The sequence below is a fragment of the Lycium barbarum genome, chromosome 10 (genome assembly GCF_019175385.1).
Source record: "Lycium barbarum isolate Lr01 chromosome 10, ASM1917538v2, whole genome shotgun sequence".
Taxonomy (NCBI): domain Eukaryota; kingdom Viridiplantae; phylum Streptophyta; class Magnoliopsida; order Solanales; family Solanaceae; genus Lycium; species Lycium barbarum.
Genome location: NC_083346.1, coordinates 52,181,351 through 52,203,932, shown reverse-complemented (window position 1 = coordinate 52,203,932; position 22,582 = coordinate 52,181,351). Strand labels below are relative to the sequence as shown.

At 37.8% G+C, this 22,582-nt stretch overlaps 3 protein-coding genes across 3 annotated transcripts; 2 read left to right on the top strand and 1 right to left on the bottom strand.

Annotated features, from left to right (window-relative positions):
* Positions 1-8,951: 8,951 nt before the first annotated feature.
* LOC132612995 (uncharacterized) lies at positions 8,952-9,554 on the bottom strand. The gene is made up of 2 exons (XM_060327058.1): positions 9,413-9,554; positions 8,952-9,352 (listed from the first exon to the last, which is right to left on the bottom strand). Exons 1-2 carry the CDS (start codon positions 9,552-9,554, stop codon positions 8,952-8,954), a joined length of 543 nt encoding a protein of 180 aa, XP_060183041.1.
* A 6,171-nt stretch (positions 9,555-15,725) lies between these two features.
* Positions 15,726-19,847, top strand: LOC132612994 (uncharacterized). The gene is made up of 3 exons (XM_060327057.1): positions 15,726-15,926; positions 16,014-16,410; positions 19,258-19,847. The coding sequence occupies exons 1-3, from the start codon at positions 15,726-15,728 to the stop codon at positions 19,845-19,847; spliced, it is 1,188 nt and encodes a 395-aa protein (XP_060183040.1).
* A 1,565-nt stretch (positions 19,848-21,412) lies between these two features.
* On the top strand, positions 21,413-22,378 carry LOC132612993 (uncharacterized). The gene is made up of 2 exons (XM_060327056.1): positions 21,413-22,088; positions 22,257-22,378. Exons 1-2 carry the CDS (start codon positions 21,413-21,415, stop codon positions 22,376-22,378), a joined length of 798 nt encoding a protein of 265 aa, XP_060183039.1.
* Positions 22,379-22,582: the final 204 nt, after the last annotated feature.

Genomic DNA, 22,582 nt, shown 5'->3' with positions numbered 1-22,582 from the left:
AGAATCTATAGTGGCTACTCTTCCTCCCGCATAGCAAGACAAACACAATAACAAAGTTCATGGCATAGAAGCCGATTCACAATTTGTCTCAAAGTAGTCATACCATCAATAACATTAAAGTTCATTATGCCTTATCGAAAGAATAAGTCATTCCAGTCAATGTTTTGAAAACGTATAACTTATTTACAAAAGATTTCCATGTCCCAATTCATCAATGAGAATGTCGGTACCAACTCTTAACCATCATTATTAAGCATCTCTCATAGAGAAAAACATTCATAATACCTTATACATATATAGGGTTTGGTACAATCTAGGTTTAATGTGGGTTTGTCCCCTCACACACATTAACCACCATTTAGACATGAATTAGAGTTCAACAAACATGAAAAGATTACTTTTCCTTTCATTCATTAAAGAATCTTGAATAAAATTTATACTTCCAACAATAGTTTCAAAAAGTGATTTTCATTCAGAATAAGTTTTCAAAAGAGAGACATACAAATCACCTTTATAGCCAAAAAAAATAAATTAAAAAGACATACCTTAGTACGTTAAACAAAGTTTAACAATTCACTTTTCTAATAAAGAACACCCAAAATCCTAGCTTGAATCACTTTAGGAAGAATTATGGTGTAACCTTTGTTGTGGGAGGTTGATAGGAGAATAACACGTTGTTCTAGGGTTTAGGGAAATCTGATTTTTCGAGTTAAGGGATGAATTTATATAACAGGAAAATTGGAACCCCTAGCTCGCCGAGCTAGCCCAAAGCCAGGGGTGACCTCGCTATGGCCCTCGCTCGGCGAGGCCCTACCTCGCTTTGAGCCTCGCTCAGCGTCACCCTCAAAAAGGACTTAGTCAATTTTTCTTACGTTTTCACTTTTGTACCCCCCCCCCCCTACCTCGCTGAGCGAGGGCTATGGCGAGCCTCTACCTCGCTTTGGGCCTAGCTCAGCAAGCTCTTCTATCTATTCCACACTTAGCAAAAATTTTATGATTTTTGACTGCTTCAACATCGCTTAGTAAATTGGTCATAACCTCTAGCACAGAACTTTTCTTGAGCTCCACAATATACCGTTGGAAAGCTATTTCAATATCTACAACTTTCATGGAGGAAGGTTTCCCCAATTCCCAATACATTTACATGAAAAGCACCCAGAAGACAGACCTACCAAAACTTAGGCGAATTTTAAGAGCCCTTAAGAACTTCAATTGTGGGTTTGACTTCAAAACGACCATCCTCCACCCGAATTCATCAAAAATGGATTTACATAGATATAATATCATCTTAACACTAGATCTTTACACGTCCACACCTAGTTCAAGTTTACAGGGTGTTACAGTTATACCACAATGCTGAGTAAGGTCTAAATGTAACAGTTCAAGTTAAAAAGCAAGAATTCCTACCAATCTTATCGTAATTAAAATCTCTTCTTTCCAGATTCAAGTTATAGCTATGACAACAACATAGACAGTTCTAGCATAGATATATCATACAGGTTTTCATTGAACATATTCATTCTTAAACAACAAAGCAAGAAATTTTGAACTCTAAGGCATGAATCCAGGTCCTGATAAATTATTTCCCCCCAGAATTTGGTCAATGTTGTAGTTTTTAACCCCTTTGATTATGACAGGAAATGTGATATACCCTCATACTTTATTTTAACTCGGTTTTGATAGCATAAAACCTCAAAAAAAAAATCCCTCCATGCATAGTAAACTTCTCCTAACCAAGCATAAGACCTCTGCGAATCCCACAACCATGGGAATGAGGTTCGGGAGAAAAAAGAAACCTCAGGGTCCTGAAAGAGAAACAAGATAGGGTGAGGTCATCACCTCCCCAACCCTTTCCTGATTCTTGTTTTCTAGTAAAAAGGTAAAAAAGGCCCCACTGGTCATTACCTCCAATTCATACCTAAGCTAACTTTTTACTATTCTAAGGCAACCTCAACTCCTTACCTCATCCTCATGCCTAGTGACAACCACCAAGACCTTGTGGTTAAGATTTAGTTTAACACTGCCTTTAAATACAACTCCAGCTAAACCCCTGGTTGACCACACAAATTGGCAGTTTCAATTAACTCAACCTAGGGTTTACTTCTTTGAAAAAACTTGACATCTTAATCCTTATAAACTTAAGTTTAGACTGAACGCCAACCCTTAGGCTCAAGTAGTTCTCTTTCATTTATTCACTAACCATTTTCAACAATCAGAGAGCATATCAGGATCCAATCACCCTTTTCAGTGTCACTAGACCCCTTTGAAGACTCAAACCTGAACCAAATATAGAAGGGGGAGGGTCTGGTGACATAAAAATCAAGACTAGGTCCTGACCCAATAAACAATCATGTCACATAATTATCCTAGTGGTATCTAGATATCCTAATTCATCCTAAATGATTTTATAGCTTCATGAGCCTATATCCGCCTCTAATGAACCATTTGGGAGGATATTATACCAAACAAATAAACCTTGGTCTCAATCTTCATTTTAGAATTTCTATATTATGTTCTAGAGTACTGATTTTTTCATACTTACCCTTAGTGTATAGCATACAACTATTCAAAGTCATTTTAGACCAATCCAGACATATTTAAAAAGACTTTGGTAGACTCAGACCTATTCAAATGCTATTAAATCTCATTCTACTGCCTTGACCACATCATGAGACTCATATAAGTATGCCTAGACTCTTAAAACCTTATTTTAGTCCAATCTTGATCCTTTACTTATTCTAATCATGGTTTACAGTACTGATTATGACTTAAACAAAGTATGTAGAGGCTCAGGAAAGTAGATTGAAGACTCCAGGATAACATAATTCAATTAACAATACTAGAAACTACCTTAAACTACTCAAAATAGACCATCACAGTTCTTTAACAGTCTCACGCATTCAAACAGGAGTAATATTAGTCTAAAAGGTTACTAAAGTTACTATTGTTAATCATATAACCCTATTTTATCATGTTTAAAGGATGAGAAGCTAAGTAGTAACCTTAGCATCTAATAAAGCATACCTCAGTCTGTACATCTTTACCAACGGAGAAACATCAAATAAAATTATCTAGGCTCACACATTTAGTTCATATTAACAACCAACTATTAAGGCTAAGTATATCATTAATGAAGACAAGAATGTGATATCTATCTCAAGCTCCTAATGAATCTTAAGCATCACTTAGGGCAGCAAATTACCACTAATTAAACCCAAGACAAACCAACCGCAAACAAAGCATTATCACATGACAAAGCTACTGAAAAATAACAAATAAGTAACAAGATTAAAATGTTACCTTTTTTAGGTGCAGCCGTAATAAATTTTAGAACCAACAAAACCCCAACTTTTTAAGTCAAAGTTTAAAATTTTTATACTGAGAAGCATGTAAAACAACATCTACGGCTTAAAATGATTTCAACAACAAATGAATGGTCAGATCTGAGCCTCGTTGGACTCGATCCAACCTATTTGTCCCCAGCCAATGAAGTTTGAGCAAAATGAACACAGTACAACAAATAAGACAGCAAAAATCAACTTTTGACTGAATAATTTCAAAAGAAAAAGGCTATTACCGCGTTTGGAAGAGATCTGGGTGAAAACAAACCTTGGAATTAATTTTTTCATGTAAATGATTCTGCAAAAAGTTGTGAATCCTACATTAACTCTGTGATTTTACCATATTTGGACGAGAGAGAGAGAGAGAGACATGTGGCGGCTCCTAGGGTTTGCGAAGAAATAGAAAGAGAGAGAATAGGGGTAGGGTCGAGGTCGTTTGGTATGAATGGAGTTGTAAAGGGGTGTTAAGCCCTTAAACGGACTGGGCTTGGGCTAGGTCTTGGTCCATTTTTGGACTGGACTCGGTCCAAGTTATATATAAAAAAAAAATGGCCCTTTATGTGTATATATATATATATATATCTATATATATATATATATATATATATATATATATATATATATATATATATATATATATATATATATATGTGTGTGTGTGTGTGTGTGTGTGTGTGTGTGTGTGTGTGCGTGTATTTAATGTATACACGCATATATAGGGTAAAATGGGTAATTTAAAAAATGGGAAAAAACTAAAATATCGATTATTGGTCATAATATTCCAATTATAAGCATAATTAGCCTATTAAATCATTTTAAAAAAAATGGCCAATCGTATAAATGGGCTTAATTTTGAGAATATGGCCTTAATTGATTTAATCCAACTGATTATTTCAGTTATGGCCATATTTGGCCTAATTAGCCAATTAAATTACACTAATAACCTTAATTAATTTGAGCCAACGAATTTGGTTATTTTAATCAAGGCCATTAAGAGGCTAATTTTACAAAAATGACCCTAATTTCCATAAACCATGAATTGGTTAATTTAATTGTGGCCGTAACAAAAATAATTAAACAATTAAAGGTCAATTTGTAATAATGACCATCTAATTGGTTAATTAGCCAGATTAAAACATTTATAGAAAATTATAAATACTTTTGACAAATTATATAAGTATACAAAATTAAATATTAAGGGGTAAAATGGTTAATTATTTTAATTACTCAAACTCCTTGAACTGAAGGAAATAATATATTTGCTAATTTTGATTTTTGACAATTTAAACAATTAAATAAATGTTATTTTTTTAAAATGCCTTTTTCTTTGATTAAATCTAACAAGCATCTAATAAATGTCATAAAGGTACCAATTAATTTCTAAATAATTTATGATGTCATAAAAACCTGTTATCAATTTCAAGGAGTAAAATATTGACCTGGACAATTTATATAAAATTATTTAAACCCTTTAAGAGCTCATTTTATTTATCGTCCAAGGACTCTAAGTGATTAAAATAAATTACGAGAGGTCAAAAATTAGGTGTCAACACTTAGCCATGAGTGCACTGATTGACCCATTTTCAGTTGCTTCATCTTCAATGGCCATTATTGATGTGTCCCCTTTGTCATTTTCCACTTCAGATTCACTAGAGGAATTTCCCCATGCAGCAAGCGCTTGCTTTACCAGTTCGTCTACAACTTCTATTCTTCTGAATCTTCTATCGGGGATCTGGTTCCTCCTGACTATCCTATCATAATTGTCAAACTTGTTTTGAGGACAATCCATCATGAAGTGGTCAGGTTTCCCACATGTTATATCCCGTACTTTCGCGTGTTCGGAAAAATTTGAAATGACTTTGATTTGTAAGGAATGAGGCTATATGTTGATTTGAATTCACACATGTGTGTGTCGTTCATGAGAAATATTGGTGTGGAAACTCGGAGGAGGGCCAAGAGCAAAATTGGAATTTCGAAAATTAGTTCGGGAATTACAAAACGAAAATTATAAGTAATTGGGCTAAAAAAAAAAATATGAAAATGAGGCCCAAAAGAGATGGGGTGGCCGGCCATGTGCTTGGCCAAGCCCATTTGATTTTTATTAATTTCCCATGTGCTAACTAATATATATTAGTCCTTATCCTATAGAAAGTTCAAGAAAATAAACACAAGGAGAGAGAGAAGAACAACAAGAGCAAAAGAGAAGGGCATATTCGGCCCTTACCCCTCACCTTCACCCCCTCCAAATTTTGATCCAAAAATTATTGTCTTGTTGTTTTTCTACTATATTAAGGGTCCTCTACAACTTGGTGTAATTGGTTTGAAAGAAAGAGGACTTGTTTCTTCAATATGACAACTTATTCAAGTGAAGAAGTTGAAGAGAAAGGGTAAGATTTAATCCCTTTTTATGTGTTATGAAGGTTTGGTTTATGTTGTAGAATGTAGAAATGGCTAAAATTCATGGAAATATGGAAGTTGCATGGATGTATATATGTATGTATGTAGCCGTATACATGTGTTGTTGTGTAGTCAAAGATGAGTTGATTTTATATAGCATTCTAGTTGTAGTTGTTGTGAACACTATACTAGAAATGAAAGCTTAATGGTTTTGGTTGAAGTTGGAAATGTGGGGAGTTGGCCGAATGAATACATATGTGTAGTGTAATATGTGAATTAAGTTCCATGCAATGAGTTAGTTGTTGTTAATATGCATTCTATGATGCAAATGAGAATATGATGATTTAATGAAGTTGTAATCTTGTTTGGAAAGTGTTGTAAAAGCAAATGTGACTTGTATGTAGTCTTTTGTATTAATGGGAAGTAGTGTGATTAGTTGTGAAAGTTAATGTAAATCATGAAACTAGAAGATGAAATGTGTTGCGGATGTTTATGCCGAAGATTGGAGATTTTAGACGAATTATGGTTTTTGTGGAACGTTTGTGCATTTTGCGGAATAATGTAAAATGGTTCCGAATCGTATGTATATGGTCTTAAGTTAGTTAATGAATATGGAAATGTTGATATTAGTTTGAAATTGTGAAGTTGGAATGGAAGTTGTTGGACTATGTGGAAAACAAGACTAGTTGTGTTGTATTGTGTGTTATAGTGCTTGTTGTTGTTGTTAGTGTTGTTGTTGGATTGTTGTTGATCATTCTGGCCGAGTTGAATTCTCGGGGGTGCTATATGTATAGGGGAAATGCTGCCCAAATCTCTGTAGAAAAGTGTTGCTTCAAGATTTAAGTCTTAAAGTCTTATGGTTGACAATTGGTAAACATGACCATTTGTAGATTTCGGGCGAAACAAAAACTGAACTTGGACGAGCGTAAGGCGCAACTAAGGTATGTAAAGCCTTCCCCTTCATTCTTTGGCATGTCTTACACATACTAGGTTGAGATTTGAGCCTCGGGGGCAATTCTGCTCATAGAAATCCGAGATTGATTCTTGGTACTATTCATTCAATGCAATTGAACTACAAAAGGTGCATTTTGTTAGAAACATGGTTAAGCATCCGTAACTTTCACAAATGTAATCCGATCGCTCGGAAACTTTCCTGGGTGACTCCGTAGAGTATAATGTGCGTGATTCATGTCTGCCACCTCGACTTGACCCTAGGTGGGCCCGCTATCCCCGACTTCTCTTCTATGGTCCTGTTTGTTTCATTCTTGTACGATAAGTCAAGGGAACTTATGGTTATTGTTCCGACTACTAAACGGGAGTTATTTTAACTATTCTGAGTTTGATTTAATGTTTATTGAAACGATTGTGGAGACAGAAACCTTGATATCTTCGGAATGGCTTTAGCCAGCTCACTTTTGTCCGGAGCTCACAGGTAGCTCCTGGTTATTATGTTGTTTATTATATGATAGGTGTTATGACCACCTTTATGAGCCTTATAAAATATTTTTGACATCTAGAACATTTTTGGAAATCTTACCCTGATATTCTGGATAAACTACTTATCTTCTGTATTTTCCTGATATACGATGTTGGCATACGTGAATCTTGTGTGATGCATGATTCTGGCATGCGTGATTTATGTTTGGAAAGTGATAATTTGGCATTCTGTTATTCTCTCTTTTACCGAGCCCCGGGCCGGTTATAATATTATGCGTGTGTGTGATATTGGCCGCTGGACCCTCGACCGCGGCGTGTCCGACATTGACCGCTGGACCCTTAACCGCGGTAAGCCGGATGTGTGGCATTAACCGCTGGACCCTTGACCGCGGTATGCCGCATTTGTGATATTGACCGCTGGACCCTTGACCGCGGTATGCCCGACATAGACCACTGGACCCTTGATCGCGGTATGTCGAAATTGTGATAGTGACCGCTGGGCACTTGGCCGCGGTATGTGTGATAGTGACCGCTGGGTACTTAACCGCGGTATGTGTGATAGTGACCGCTGGACTTTTGGCCGCGGTAATTGTGTGTTTGATTTTCTGTGTGTATGAGATGGAAATGTTTTTCAAAAGAAAGCAAAGAATTTTGGCATTCTAATTGCCGTATTTGCCTTCCGGAACCTCTTGTGTATGACTTGTACGTCAGAGGTGACCCTGTGGCATTCTGGTTAGTCGTGCACATTCCATTGCACTAACTACCGCGCCCCTCACTAAAGGGCCAAGATCTGAGATAAATGCATACTATATGTACCTGTGTAAGTTTATGATTCTGCATGCATGATTCGGTCTGTGTTGCTTCTGTATGACTGAGCCGGACTATGATTCCGTCGGTTATATTTCTGCACCTCTGGCTTCGATTGGGATTATGTCAGTCGCACTTGGTGCCCCTGACCCGCACGATGATTCTTCCAGTTAGACTCGGTGCCTCCAGTTCATACTACGACTCTGTCGGCTATACCCCGTGCTTATGGTGTATGTTGTGGTTCTGCCCATACACTCTGTATTTCTATTCGGACTCGGGTTCGATCCTGTCTGCTGTATTTCCGTACTTCTGGTTCGGATCTTGGATTATTATTGTTATATTTTCGCTTTACATACTCGGTACATTTCCGTACTGACCCCCTGTTCTTCGGGGGCTGCGTTTCATGCCGCGCAGGTACTCCCAGTTGAGTTGAGGACAGATAGAAGATGATCCAGTGCAGATGGCAAGCTACATTTGTTCCCGGAGTGCTGCCGAGTCAGAGTCTGTATGTTGTGCTTTTGGGATCTTGTTAGAGGCTTTGCAGACAGTGTCGTGGGTATTGGTTGTCAGTCTGTAAGCGGCTCCGTCAGCCGATATGTCTGTTTATGTTATGCACCGAATTTGTATGGTCACAGATTTGTTCGGCTTGAAAGCCACGAGAAAGAATATTTCTGAAAGAAAATTTTTGCTATGTACTTTATCATCTTTGATTTAAAAAAAAAAAGTTTGACGTGACGTTATGTGCAGTAAGAGTCTGAGGGTTCGCTCTGCCCTAAGTAAGGGTCGGGTGCCCATCACACCCTAGCGAGGTTGGGGTGTGACACCACATTTGTGACAGCAGTTGTCGTTTCCTCTGAAGTGGTCAGCTCCCTATCTTGGTGAATCCATCATTCTTCTTGATTATCTTATGAAACCTCCGAGTAAGATAGGCCATTTCAGATTCATCGTCACTTGAATCCCCTTTTTAGCTTAAAGAACGAGATTTCTCTCCCTTTTTGCTTCATTCTTTTCTTCCTTCTTCAAGGTCATCTTTATCTCATATGTCTTGAGATTTCCTATTATTTCATCAACAGTCAGCTTAGCGAGATCTTTGGCTTCATAGATGGCATTTACTTTGATGTCCCAAGAATCGGGCAAAACTCCGAGTAATTTCCTTACCATCTTGATAGATGTGATAACCTCTCCTAGAGAGCTGAGTTTGTTGATTAAAGAGGTGAATCTAGTGTGCATGTCGTGGATAGATCTGTCCTCTTTTATTTTGAACAACTCATACTCTGTAGTGAGCATGTCAATCTTGGAGTTTTTTACCTGAGATGTTCCTTCATGGGCAGTTTGGAGAGCTTCCCAGATCTCTTTAGCAGTTGTACATGCTGAAATTTGATTGTACTCATCAGCTCCAATTCAACAGACAAGAATCTTCTTTGCTTTGCAGTTCTTCTTTACAGCCTTCCTGTCTACCTCATTATATTCTTGCCTCGTTTTTAGAGTGGTTTCCATGTCAGCTTCATCTTTGTTTACAGGAACATGAGGACCATCACAAATAATGTCCCATAGTTCTGAGTCCTTAGCCATAATGAAGTCATGCATTCTTGCCTTCTACCACCCATAATAATTTTGTTGAATCTGGGCGGTCTGGTGAATTATTGACCTTCTTCCAGGTTTGGTGGGGCTGCTATTTCACATATTCTTTCTAGGTGTTAACCTTTTCGAAAGCACCCACTCTGATACCAATTATTGCAGGTTGTGCATCCACCAAACAATCTATGAGGCACCTGGTTATCTACCGGTTCCCTGAGACAGTGTAGTAAGTAAAGAAGGCACGATTTTACTGTGGAAAACTCCTTGCTCAACGGATTAAAAACCACGACCTACCGCAGTAGGATTTCAACTCCACTACACGAGCAACTTCAGGTTACAACTCTATAGTAATCTAGGAAATAACTCCCATAATCCCTCACTCTTATAATAACGCTTTTATAACCTAGGAACTAACCTCCGTAGTCCCTCCACACTGCAATGCTCCGATTGCAAGCAGCTCCACTTGGCTAACTCTAGCCAAGGACTACTAATACACCTAGACTAACTCTAGCCTAGTGTACCACTCAAAAGCTTGTGGAAACATACTTCCAACAACCACACTTTGAGAATTTAAATCACCAACAAATAGCTTCTAAACAAGAAGAGTAGGTTTACAGTTTAAGCACAAACGAACAAAGACTCACAACAATGTAAAGAACTTATACTAAAACTCGTGTCTAGATCATTTTCTTCAACTTGTAGGTGACTTTGTTCTTGAGAGATCCTAAGAACTTGTGTCGGCATCTTTGCACGATTTAGATTTGATTTTCAAGTCTACTTAATATGTTGTCATCATGTTGTATATATAGTGGGAGCATGTGGGATGGATAGAGACCGCTCATTCATTTTGACCTAAAGCATGGGCCAACTTACAGTTGTACTTATGTGCACCAAGTGGCTCACATTTACAACTGTCTCTGCCGACAAAGCAAGGTGCACAGAGAGCATATTACAGACCAGGTCTCTATCTAGTTCTAAAACAGTTTAAAAATCATCAAAACACTATTGAACTTGGAACTACCATTAGCTTTGGGTTATACTTCAATTACCGAAGCATATGTAGAAGTCACTGATTGACGAAGAAATCAAGTAGACCTTCGGGTATGAAGTTGGATGGATATTCTTAGGTTGGTATGGTTTTTGAACTTTGTGGGCTTGTCGCCTTATTTATTGTTATTTGTCTTGTTCCCATGTATGAGGTGTTAGGCTTGTTGCCCATTTTCTATTTTGTGTTTGTAATGCATCTATCTCTCACTTATCTTGTCACATATCATCGATAAAGGAAAGAACATTAATTTAGGATTGGTATTGTGATGTGTGCTCATGTAGAGGCACAAATGTTATTTTATTGTGATTTACACATGATATTGACATCATGCATAGCATTTATACACATTTACATGATTCATCGATACGGACTGTGATTGGTACTGGTGATGATAAGTGAGAAAGGAACATTCGAGATTGTGGATAGATTTGATATGGAAGCCATCTCAGGGTTGTGTACGGAGTGGGTAGTAGTGTGGAAGTCATCTCTGGGCTGTGTACAGAGTGACTGGTACATGGACTTCGTGGGTACCCCATGGGTCATGACTATCGAGACCAGTATTTTCAAAGGCAGTTTTGGGACTCGCCTCGGGGTGGGGCTCTAGCAAAATGCCTCGGGCTTACGTGTGGGGCTTAGTTCTGTGAGGCTTATGCCCGACTGTACGCCCTAAATACGTCTAACGCCCAATGCTCGGGGCTCGGCTAACAGTTCTTACATAAATTATGTTGGTGACCCTCATAGTTCTTTAATAAAATGATGACTAATGGTTTTTTCATCTATAGAACTAAGAAGATTGAGAGTAACTCAAATAACAAGCCTTAGTATTGCATATTTACTGATTGAGAACACCGTGAGGGTGAATAACAATTAACATTATTTAAAAATAGATAGAAGAATTTTACACCTTCACTTATCATTGATCTTCATGTTTTTTTGTCTTATGTCTCAAAAGTATCTGATGTAGGTTGTGCATCCACCAAACAGTATATGAGGGACCTGGTTGTGTGTACCAGTTCCATTATGCAATACAGTAAGTAAAGAAGGCACAATTTTACCGTGGAAAACTCCTTGCTCAAGAGATTAAAAACCAAGACCTGTCCCAGTAGTATTTTAGCTTCACTAACCGAGAAACTTCCGATTACAACCTATTGCAAACTAGGAATTAACTCTCATAATCCCTCACCCTTACAATAGTTGCAACCTAGGAACTAACTCGCATAGTCCCTTCACCTTTGTAACACACCAATTGAAACATCTCCACTTGACTAACTCTAGCTAAGGAAACTAATGCACCTAGACTAACTCTAGCTAGTGTACCACTCAAAGTTCTTGTGAAGACACTCTTCCAACAAGCAACCTTTGAGAATTCAACTAATACAACTAAGCTAACTCTAGCCTAGTGTACCACTTCAGAGCTTGTGGAAGCAACCTTGAGAATTTAGAACACCTACAAAAAGCTTCCTTTTTGGGAAGAGTAGGTTTACAATTTAAGCACAAAAGAACGAAAGACCTAACAATCCTAGAACTCAACAAATCTTCAGTTGTAGAGAACAGGTTCTTGGATCTGGTACTGCCTTGTTCTTGTACACCCTTTGGAGAGTGGAGACTTGCACTTGAGATCTACATTTTGTGTAAGTGTTCGTCTTCTCCTTGGAATATGCTGCTTATATAAGAGGAGAGTTAAGATAAGAGTGACAGGACGCATCAGGACACAGAAACTCCAATGTTGCTCTACTCTAAGGGGGTGTGTGTGTCAGCATCTTTACAACTGTAATGTTGACCTTTGTACGAATAAGGACCTGATCCTTTACCTGTTCTCTCCCAGAGTCTGAAATAACTAAGCACAAATATCCCCTCAGCTTTCTTGTTAGTGCATCTGGTTCTTTATACATTTTTGTTAAATTGTCAAAACAAAATAAGTTACAGCATAACTATCCGTATCATATTTTATTATTTCACTATTTGAAAGTATTTTTGCTTTTATTCATGAAGGAGTGATGTTTTAATTATGATTCAAATAAAGTTTATTGATTATTTTCTTTAAGGGAGGTAAATTTCATAGTATGGTAGTAATGTATTTTAAGAAATTGTGATTCTTTTATTGTTTGAAAGTAAGATGTTAGAGTTGATTTGCATCTCATAATAGCTTTTATATCATTGCATTATTTATACTTGTAAAATCATATTAGAAGTTTCATTTTCTTTGAGTTTCTTTAATGTTTTAATTTTTTAAACTATTAATGTATTTTTTTTAATATAAGTTTTGTGTTATTGCACTATTTTACTATATTATAAATTAAATATTTAAAGATTTAGGGGGTGTATGCTCCATGCCTCAGGGCTTGCGCCTCGCCCTATGCTAAGTAGAATGTCTCGCCTCGCCTCGCCTCGCCTTGCCTCACGCCTCCGCCTTTTAAAACATTGATCTAGATGTGGAGGATTTTCGTCAGTAGCATGTGTGTATGGTTGGTGACATTGTCCATTGCATTGCATACATTCCCATTCATGTGCACTACATTTACATCATTGTGATTTCCTTATTGTTTGCTCCTTGGTTGTGTAATGCTCATTAAAGGTTTGTTAATTTACGTGGTAGGATTCTTGGTAAGGAGAACATATACTGAGGATTGGAAATATGACTTTATGATATAAATTGAACATAGCAAGACCTTTCTATCTTATGAGTTGGGACAACTTATGCATGTATTAGTATGTGGTTAGAAAGCTAATGGACTGAGGATTAGAAGGTTGTATCTAGGCCCATGATCTAAGACAATTTCTATATTGTAATTATTTGTTGCGGACCGCTACCTGAGGATGCCTATTAATTGGGTTTGATTGCCTAATATTCTTATATGTTTGACTTCTATCTATTATATATGTTTTTCTAATCGTTGTCGGCATATGATGCTTACCAGTACCTGTGCTATACTGACACTACTCTTGCTACACCCTATTTGAGGTGTAGAGTTGTTACAAGTTATGTTTGAGATTTCATTAGCTTCTGAAGATCTCACGGTGTCCATCCCAAACCTTCGGTTAACTTTCATTCTAAGACAGAGATTATACTTAGGTTGTGTTGTACTTCATTCCGAGTTGTAAATCTTAAAAGCTCTTCTACGAGGCTAGACCCAGTTTTGGGAAACGGTTATTGAATAAAATATTACTTTTGTTAACTTCTTTTCCTAGAATGATGTTTATAAAATGGCTAGTTATTTAGTCTTTTTATTTTGGTGCAATTAAGAAATTGTTTTGGGAAGGGTTCGCCTATCGGGTGGGATTGTGTAGGTGCCCGCATGATCCATGTTTTGGACCGTGACAAGGGACTAATTAAAATAACTAACATAAATTTCCCAAAGGGTAATCTGTCAAGACATTTTCCAACAATACGTTATATTCAAATGTTGATAAATGAGGAAAGACATTAAAGAAAATGGCTAGCTTACTCCAAAGATGATTAAAACTTGAGGATTAAATACTCCCTTCTCTATCCTATTCCCATGCAAACCCTAACCTTATTCTAAACCTTCATGGCGGCGCCGGCCACTGGTCAGCCACCTTTGGTGGCTGGCCAGCCTTTGGCAATCTCCTCTACACTACAATTCCCTCTTTTGACCACCCCTTCTTCATCCACGAACCCTCTCATGGCAGCATCTTCCTCCATAAACTCTAAACGCCCTAATCCTAACAGCCATGAAAACTATGCAGAAACGATGACAATTACTAAGAACTTTGCAACAATAGTGAATAAAGATGGTAATGACACCATACAATCGATGGAAACTGTCATTGAGCCTATTCCAATCAAATCAATTGACATAGTTGAAGGAGAACACGTGGTGGAATGGACAGAAGCAGAAGTTGAACGTATGAACATAATTGAGAAGCTCCAATATGCTGTAATTGGTAAGGGGCATATGTAGAAAAAGAATACAAGGGCAAGACTGCAGAACCTCAAGATGCTCTCAGCCAAATAAGGGGCATTATAGGAATTTTAGAAGACCAGGGTGGAGATAGGGTGGAGGCCCTGAAGATTGGAATACTGTCAAAGATAAGAGGGTGTTTACAAAAGAAAAGAATCCAGAAAAGTTTATAGATGGGAGGCCTATAAATGGGAATTTAGCAGAAGTTCAAACTCAAAATGCTTTTAAAGCTTTACAGAATGAAGGGGTTGTGGAACAAGGAGTAGAACCTGTGGAGGATGAACTAACACTGCAAGTAGATGAGGTGGAAGTTAACACTGTGGGTTTGAATGCTAATATAGTGGAATATAGTTCTCCTGCAACTGAAGTCAAGGAGAAGGAGGACAAGATTGAAAAGTTTGATATAGTGCAACAAATTAATGTATCATATCAAGTTCAAGAAGTTGTGCCACCTATAGGTACATCCAACATAGAAGAAGAAGTAGACAAAGAGGAGGAGATCATAGCACATAGAGAGGAAGTTGAGAACAAAAGGGAAACTGGAAAAGCTCACAGTAATCTAGAGGAGGTAGTAGTAGATCATGATGGTATATTAGAAGTTAGTAATCATTCTCCTTCTAATAAATGGGGGGCAGGGTGGATGAGGAAAAGACTATGGGAGGAGATGTGGTGAATAGAGATAGTGTTGGCATAGACTATCTAGGTGGAGGTGGACTCTATTCACCTCAACCAACTGCTGAAAATGCTATTGTTATCAGTAGCCCGTTGGCTCAGCCTTTACAGTTATTGAAGACTGATTCCCCCATGTAGAGATTACATGATATTATTTCCCATAATGCTGAAAATGTTGAAGGTCATTTAGAGGATAAAGAGAATTGTCACATTAATGAGGATGACCTGGAGGAGTCTGTTGAGCAGAAGCTTGAGCAGGTATGCAAACAAGTAGATATTTCTCCAACATCAAAGTTCAAAGGTGGAAGGAAAGGCAAGAAACAGATAGAAGGAAAGAAACCAGTAGGTGCAGAGCCACAACAACCTACCAGGGTTGTGCCAAAGAGATCTGCCAGTATTAAGTCAAAGTTTTAAATGATGATTAAAACATTCATTTGGAATATTAGATCAGTGCAGACACAACAAGCTTTTCACAGACTTCAAATGTTACATAGACATCACGGGTTTATGTTAGTTGCCTTAATGGAGCTTTTTCAACATGTTAGACAGATACAAAAATTCAAAAGGAGGTTATGGATGCATCAAGCTGTTGCAAACTGTAATGGAAAGATTTGGTTTTTTGTAGAGGAGAATGTAGATGTGGAAATTTTATTTGATACTGCACAGCAGGTCACCTTGAAACTGTTTCTTCAGGAGCACAATAGATATCTTATAACAACTTTGGTATATGATAAATGTGATGAAGTAGAAATAATGCCTTTTTGGGATAGTATTTATCAGTTAGCTGGCTTATTTGACATGCCTGGGTAGGTAGGGGGAGATTTTAATGTAGTGATGAATGAAGAGGAGAAAATAGGTGGAGTCCCTCTAGTCCCTCAGGACTATGAGGATTTTGCCTTTTGTATCAACTCATGTGATTTATTTGAAACAGGTTTTAAAAGCAGTCCTTTTACATGGTGGAATGGCAGGGCTGGGGATGATTGTATATTTGAAAGATTGGACAGAATCTTCTTTAACTCACAGTTTCAACAATGGTTTGGTCACATTGAAGTGGAGCATCTATCCAGGACTGGATCTGATCATGCCCCACATCTTATTACTTTGGGTGAGGAAGTTCAGATTTTCATAAAACCATTCAGGTTTTTGAAATTTTGGATTGAGCATAAAGATTTCTTGGACATAGTAAGGCCGAATTGGTCTGAGGAGAGTATTGGCAATCCTTTTTTGGTTCTTAAACAGAAGATCAAGAAGTAAAAGGGGCTCTATCTGCTTGGAGTAGACTGGCTTTTGGAGATATCTTCAAATAACTTATCATCTGGGAAGATATAGTGAGAATTAAGGAACAACTGTTTGAAGATGATCCTTCTGCAGAAAATAGAATAGTCTTGCAGCTTGCTCAGGCTGAACTGAAGAAGTATTTACTGTCACACCCCCGATCTTGGTAAGGCGTGATTGGCACTCGGCACCCTACGGGAACTGAGTGAACCAAACTGTAACTCACATTTTCTGTATCTCGAAAGGCAACATAAGACCAAGGTACTATAAGCCATAGGGGCACAAGCCCAAAACAAAAGATACTTACGTCTTTAAACTAATCTCAAGTGCATATGCCGGTAAGGCTATCCTTAATAATGATACAACATAGTATAAGTCAAGATAATTATATGATATCTAACTGTGCATATTTGTCTACGAGCCTCTATAAGAGTACATGACATAAAGTGGACGGAACAGGGCCTCGCCATACCCATGCAAATGTATATGCAACCGTGCTGACTCACAGGGAAACTCCGAAGCAAGTAGAGTGCCACGACTTTGCCTACTGAGCTGGTATCCTAACTGAAAGATCCGTCAAGATGTATCTCAAGACCTGCAGGCATGAAACGCAGCGCCCCCAGCAAAGGGACGTCAGTACGAGCAATGTACTGAGTATGCAAGGTGGAAAGTGCAACAAAATAGCCATTTACTAAAGATGAGAAGAATAAGAATCAACATGGCATTTCTGAACTACCGATAGAAATCTAGCACATGTATACATACCCCTTCATCTTCTTGTAATCTTTACGAGGTCTGTATACCCTACCATGGCCCTGGTTAACTTATCATCAAACATTATCTGAACATATGTTGCGGCGTGCAACCCGATCCATATATACATATACATGTCTCTATATACTCTCGCATGCTTAACCATATCTATGTACAGTACTATACCTTTATCTTACTAATCATCCTATACTAACTGCCCGACCGGTTGCAGTCCGGTGGTAATAATTGCCCGTCCGATTATCGCCCGATGATAGAGCGCAACTGCCCGACTGATCAGCGGTAACTGCCCGACCGGCCGTAGCACGGTGGTAATTGCCTGACTGGCTGCAGTCCAGTGGTAAATATATACATCTGCCCAACTGGTCGTAGACCAGTGGTAATTATAATCAACATCATAACTAAACATCTACAAGTAATCTCTATGCACTTCCCGCGGTCATCACTTAACTCGTAGGGTCTACATAATCACATAAGACTTATAAGCACAGCTCAGGCTATTAGTACTTATTCCCACCTGACTAAACTATAACCAATTCCTAAGATACAACATGAACCTCTCTTCAAACATTAAATACCTCATTAGGGATCCTCTACTAGCACTCTATTCGTGTCCTATAAAACATCCCTTAAGAACCTGTTCCTAAACTCATTTGATTATTATTATGGAACCGTCATCATGAACACGTCTCACCTTGAAGGAACAAAGTCATAAGATGAGATCAACATCAATAACTATGAAACAAGCTCAAGGATATCACAAGAACAACGGGAACCATAAGCTTTGGTACTTTTAGAAATGAGTTTATTGAAGATGTCATATATAGGTTCACAACAAAGGAATCATGCCTTAAGAAAGAAAGGTTTAGTCTTAACATACCTGGAATCTTGCTACTTGACCTTCCCACTTATCTACTAACTTGTAATCTACATATAAAATCGTTCATACTATTATTAGGCTCACCATCATACACTTATCTTAAGCCTTTGATTAAAATCCCTTTACAATCTGCCGAAATTCGGGCAGCATCTCCCCTGTTTATATGCCTAACCCGAAACCATAATCCAGCAACCAACAACAATAACAACAATACCAACATCAACCACAATATTATCAATACCAACATATTCCATAAAATATCCCACACGACATTTTTCCAATTTTTCCACCAACAAATCCACTATATGATTATTCTACAACTCTACTTCCATAAATAAACTTATATCCATATCAATAGGGAGAGATTCATACCTTATTCTCGCTAGTACCGCGATATCTCCAATATATGCCTTGAATTCCAACCAAGATTCACCGCAAGACGATAGTATAATCGCAACTACGCATTGTCCAAACTTAAATCCAGATATTATACTTAATTCGCGTTAAAATCTAGTGGACAGAAGTTGGGAGAATTTTCTAGAAGATTTGGGAAATATTTGGAGAATTCTTGGCTGAAAAATAAGGTTTAGGATCAGATTTGGTCCTTAAATAGTGGGTCAAATTCGGGTCGGGGTCACTGTAGCAAGTAGTACTGTAGTAGCACTGTAGCAGCCCGGTTACTATAGCAACGTTTCTGCTTTGTCAGCCGAACTTGTAACGTCCATAATTCTCTACTACGATGTCCTATCGATGAGCGGTTTGTTGTGTTGGAAACTAGACTCGACGAACTTCAATTTAGAATTTTGAAACACCTTAAAACACTTCATATGCTAAGAGATATTATTCCCTCAAGTTGGACCAAAATCTCCACACGAAACTTTACCCATCCTTTCTCCAAAGTCATACTACTCCGTTTCTTCCACTCATTTCCTTATAAAACCTTCCGGTATACCTTATATACATCCTTCACTCATTAAATATACTCAATAATGCTTGCTCCTTATATTCCAAAGTTGTTTTACTTAGCCATAGCTCGACATACTTACGTTCAAATTTACTAAGTGCTTCTCTGAAAGTACGGGGTGTGACATTTACATTATGAGGAAGAGTTTTGGAGACAAAAAGCAGGATACACTTGGTTTTCTGAAGGTGATAGAAACACTAGGTTTTTTCACAATTTAGTAAATGGAAGGAGAAAAAGGTTACAGGTGAATAGAATTCAAATATCTGATGGTGAGTGGATAGAAGATAAGGAGCAGCTTGCAGCAGAAGTGGTTAATTTCTTCCAACAACAATTCTCTCAAGAGGAGGGGACTCTAGATTTTGGCATGCTGAAGCATATTCCACAGATGGTCTCTTCTGAAATCAATGATTTGCTTTGTGCACTTCCATCCCAAGAAGAAGTAAAGAATGTTGTTTTTGAACTTAAAAGAGAGAGTGCTTGTGGTCCTGATGGATTATCAGGAACTTTCTTTCATTCATGTTGGGACATTGTAGGAATGGATGTATTCAGAATGGTTCAGGATTTCTATGAAGGTCATACTCTCCCAAAATCAGTAACTCATACTAATTTGGTGTTGAACCTTAAGAAATCAGAAGTTCACACTTTTGGGGATCTCAGACCAATTAGCTTGAGTAACTTCATAAACAAGGTCATTTCGAGGGTGGTTCATGGAAGAATGGATAAGATTCTACCAGGTTTGATCTCTAGCAACTAGTCTAGTTTTGTGAAGGGAAGAAGCATTATTTAGAATGTGTTGCTCACTCAAGAAATTGTCACAAATATTAGAAAGAGAGGTAAACCTGCACATGTGGTGATTAAGTTAGATATGGCTAAGGCATATGATAGAATGTTCTGGCTATATTTAACTAGGGTGCTGAGAAGAATGGGATTTGTAGAAATTTTTATGGACCAGATATGGAGGCTGTTGGCAAATAATTGGTATTTAGTTTTGTTGAATGGCCAATCTTATGGTTTTTTCCACTCTACAAGGGGTGTGAAGCAAGGTGATCCATTGTCACCTGCTCTATTTATACTTTCAGCAGAAGTGCTATCTAGAGCACTTAACTCTTTATTTGAGCATGATCAGTATAAGTGCTTTGGTATACCTAAATGGAGTGCAAACCTCAATCATCTTACTTATGCTGATGATACCATCATCTTTGCATCAGCTGATAAACTATCATTGGAACTGACTATGAATGTTCTGAGAGATTATGAAAAGTTGTCAGGTCAATTGATAAATAGAGAGAAAAGTTTATTTTACATGCATCAGAAATCAGCAGTGTAATTATGTCAAGAAGTTGAGCAGGTAACTGGTTTTACAAGAGGCATGTTTCCCTTCAAGTATCTTGGCTGTCCTATCTTCCACTCTAGAAAAAGGGAAGTTTATAATGATATAATTAAGAGGATGAAAGATAGGCTGCAGAACTGGAAAGGAAGGTTGTTATCATTTGGAGGGAAGGCAGTTTTTATCAACAGTGTCTTACAAAGTATGCCAATGTACCTTGTATCTGCAATGGCACCTACTAAGTACACACTAAATGAACTGCATAAAATCTTTGCAAGATTTTATTGGAGTAATAAGGAAGAAGACAAGAGTAGACACTGGTCAGCTTGGCTGAAAGTGTGTGTTCCTAAACAGGAGGGAGGATTGGGATTTAGGTCCCTTTTTGATGTATCAAAAGCTTTATTCACTAAGCTATGGTGGAGATTCAAAACTTCTGGTACCTTGTGGCCAACATTCATATGGAATAAGTACTGTAAGAAACATATTCCAACCGGGGCTCAATGGAAAGGAGGCTTACAATTATGGAAAAAGATGCTAGAATCAAGAGATGCTATAAAAGGGGAGATCTGGTGGGAACTAAGAAATGGTTCTGCTAACTTTTGGTTTGACAACTGGACTAAAATTGGTCCTTTTGCCCAGCTTACGCCGTCTAATTTCCCTATGGATGACAGTATTCTGGAGGTTGCAGATGTGATAGAGAATGGGACTTGGAATTATCAGACATTGAAACAAACTGTGCCAGAAGATATTATTGATCATATAAGAAAGGAGATGCACATTGACACTCCCTCAAAAGATATGGATAAGGCCTGCTAGATGCTCACTAGTAGTGGTAAGTACACTATTAGTAGTGCATGGGAAGTAATAAGACAGAGACGTGCCTCAAACTAGTGTTATAAGCAACTCTGGACAAAAGGTTTGTCTTTCAAGATTGCTTTCTTCTTGTGGAGAGTGTGGAAGCGAAGTTACCTGTTGATAATGTACTTGCAAAGATGGGGATATCTATTGTGTCTATATGCAAGTGTTGTGCTCAGCCCCGCCAAGAAACGATGAACCATATGTTTGTTACAGGACAATATGCTGCAGATATATGGAAGATGTTCTCAGCAGCAGTAGGTGTGCAAGGCCCTTTCATTCAAGTTAATAAAACTATCAATAAATGGTGGGACACAAAGTGTTCTTCAAAGCTGAAACCATTATACCAAGCAGATCCTGCAATCATACTTTGGCAACTTTGGAAAAGAAGAAACACAGTTTTTCATGGTGGTAATATGTCTAGTCATAGGGTCATATATGACATTAATCTTAATCTCATTCAACTGGCCAAAACTAGATATCCATGGATGACAAATTTTCCAAACTCTTGGCCTCAGCTGGTACAACATTTGGAACAATATAGGCCTCACATACAGTATATACTAGTTCAATGGATTAGCCCTCCTGCAGGTTGGTACAAATGTAATAGTGATGGTGCCTCCAGGGGAAATCCTGGTCCTAGTGCATCTGCATGTTTTGTGAGAAATCATAAACGAGAGTTCATTCATGCTACTGGTAGCAGGATTTCAGATACAACCTGTCTGTGTGCAGAGGCAAAAGCAATGCATGATGGCATTATATTTTGTATAACACAGCAGTATCTACCACTGATATTGGAGACTGATTCACTTGGTTTAATGAAGATAGTATAAGGGGACTGGGAAGTTCCATGGATTATTAGTATGGAGGTGCAGAAGATTAGAGAATGGAGAATGAAGGGACTGATACAAGTTAGACATGTGCTGAGAGAGGGCAATCAGCTTGCTGATTTTTTAACTAACTATGTTTTTGATTTTGCAGGTACTCTTAACTTTGAGCTATTTACTGATTTACCAACTACAACTAAGAGACTTGTAAACATGGATAAAATGCATTTGCCAAGCTTAAGATTTAAAACAGTAATTCCTAGGGAGCCAGATTAAAGCATGTAATTCATAAGTTCAAATGCAGTAACTCTGAAAGCTGCAGATCATTGTTGATAAGAATATCAAGGTGGGAGTATTTCAAGATCAAGTTTATCTGCTCTTGAATCTGTTACTAAGAAAATTCTATCCAATGTGTGGTATTAACTTCATGTTCATCCTGTTGGAAGAATCTCCTTTGTGATAGAGGATAAGTACAGATAA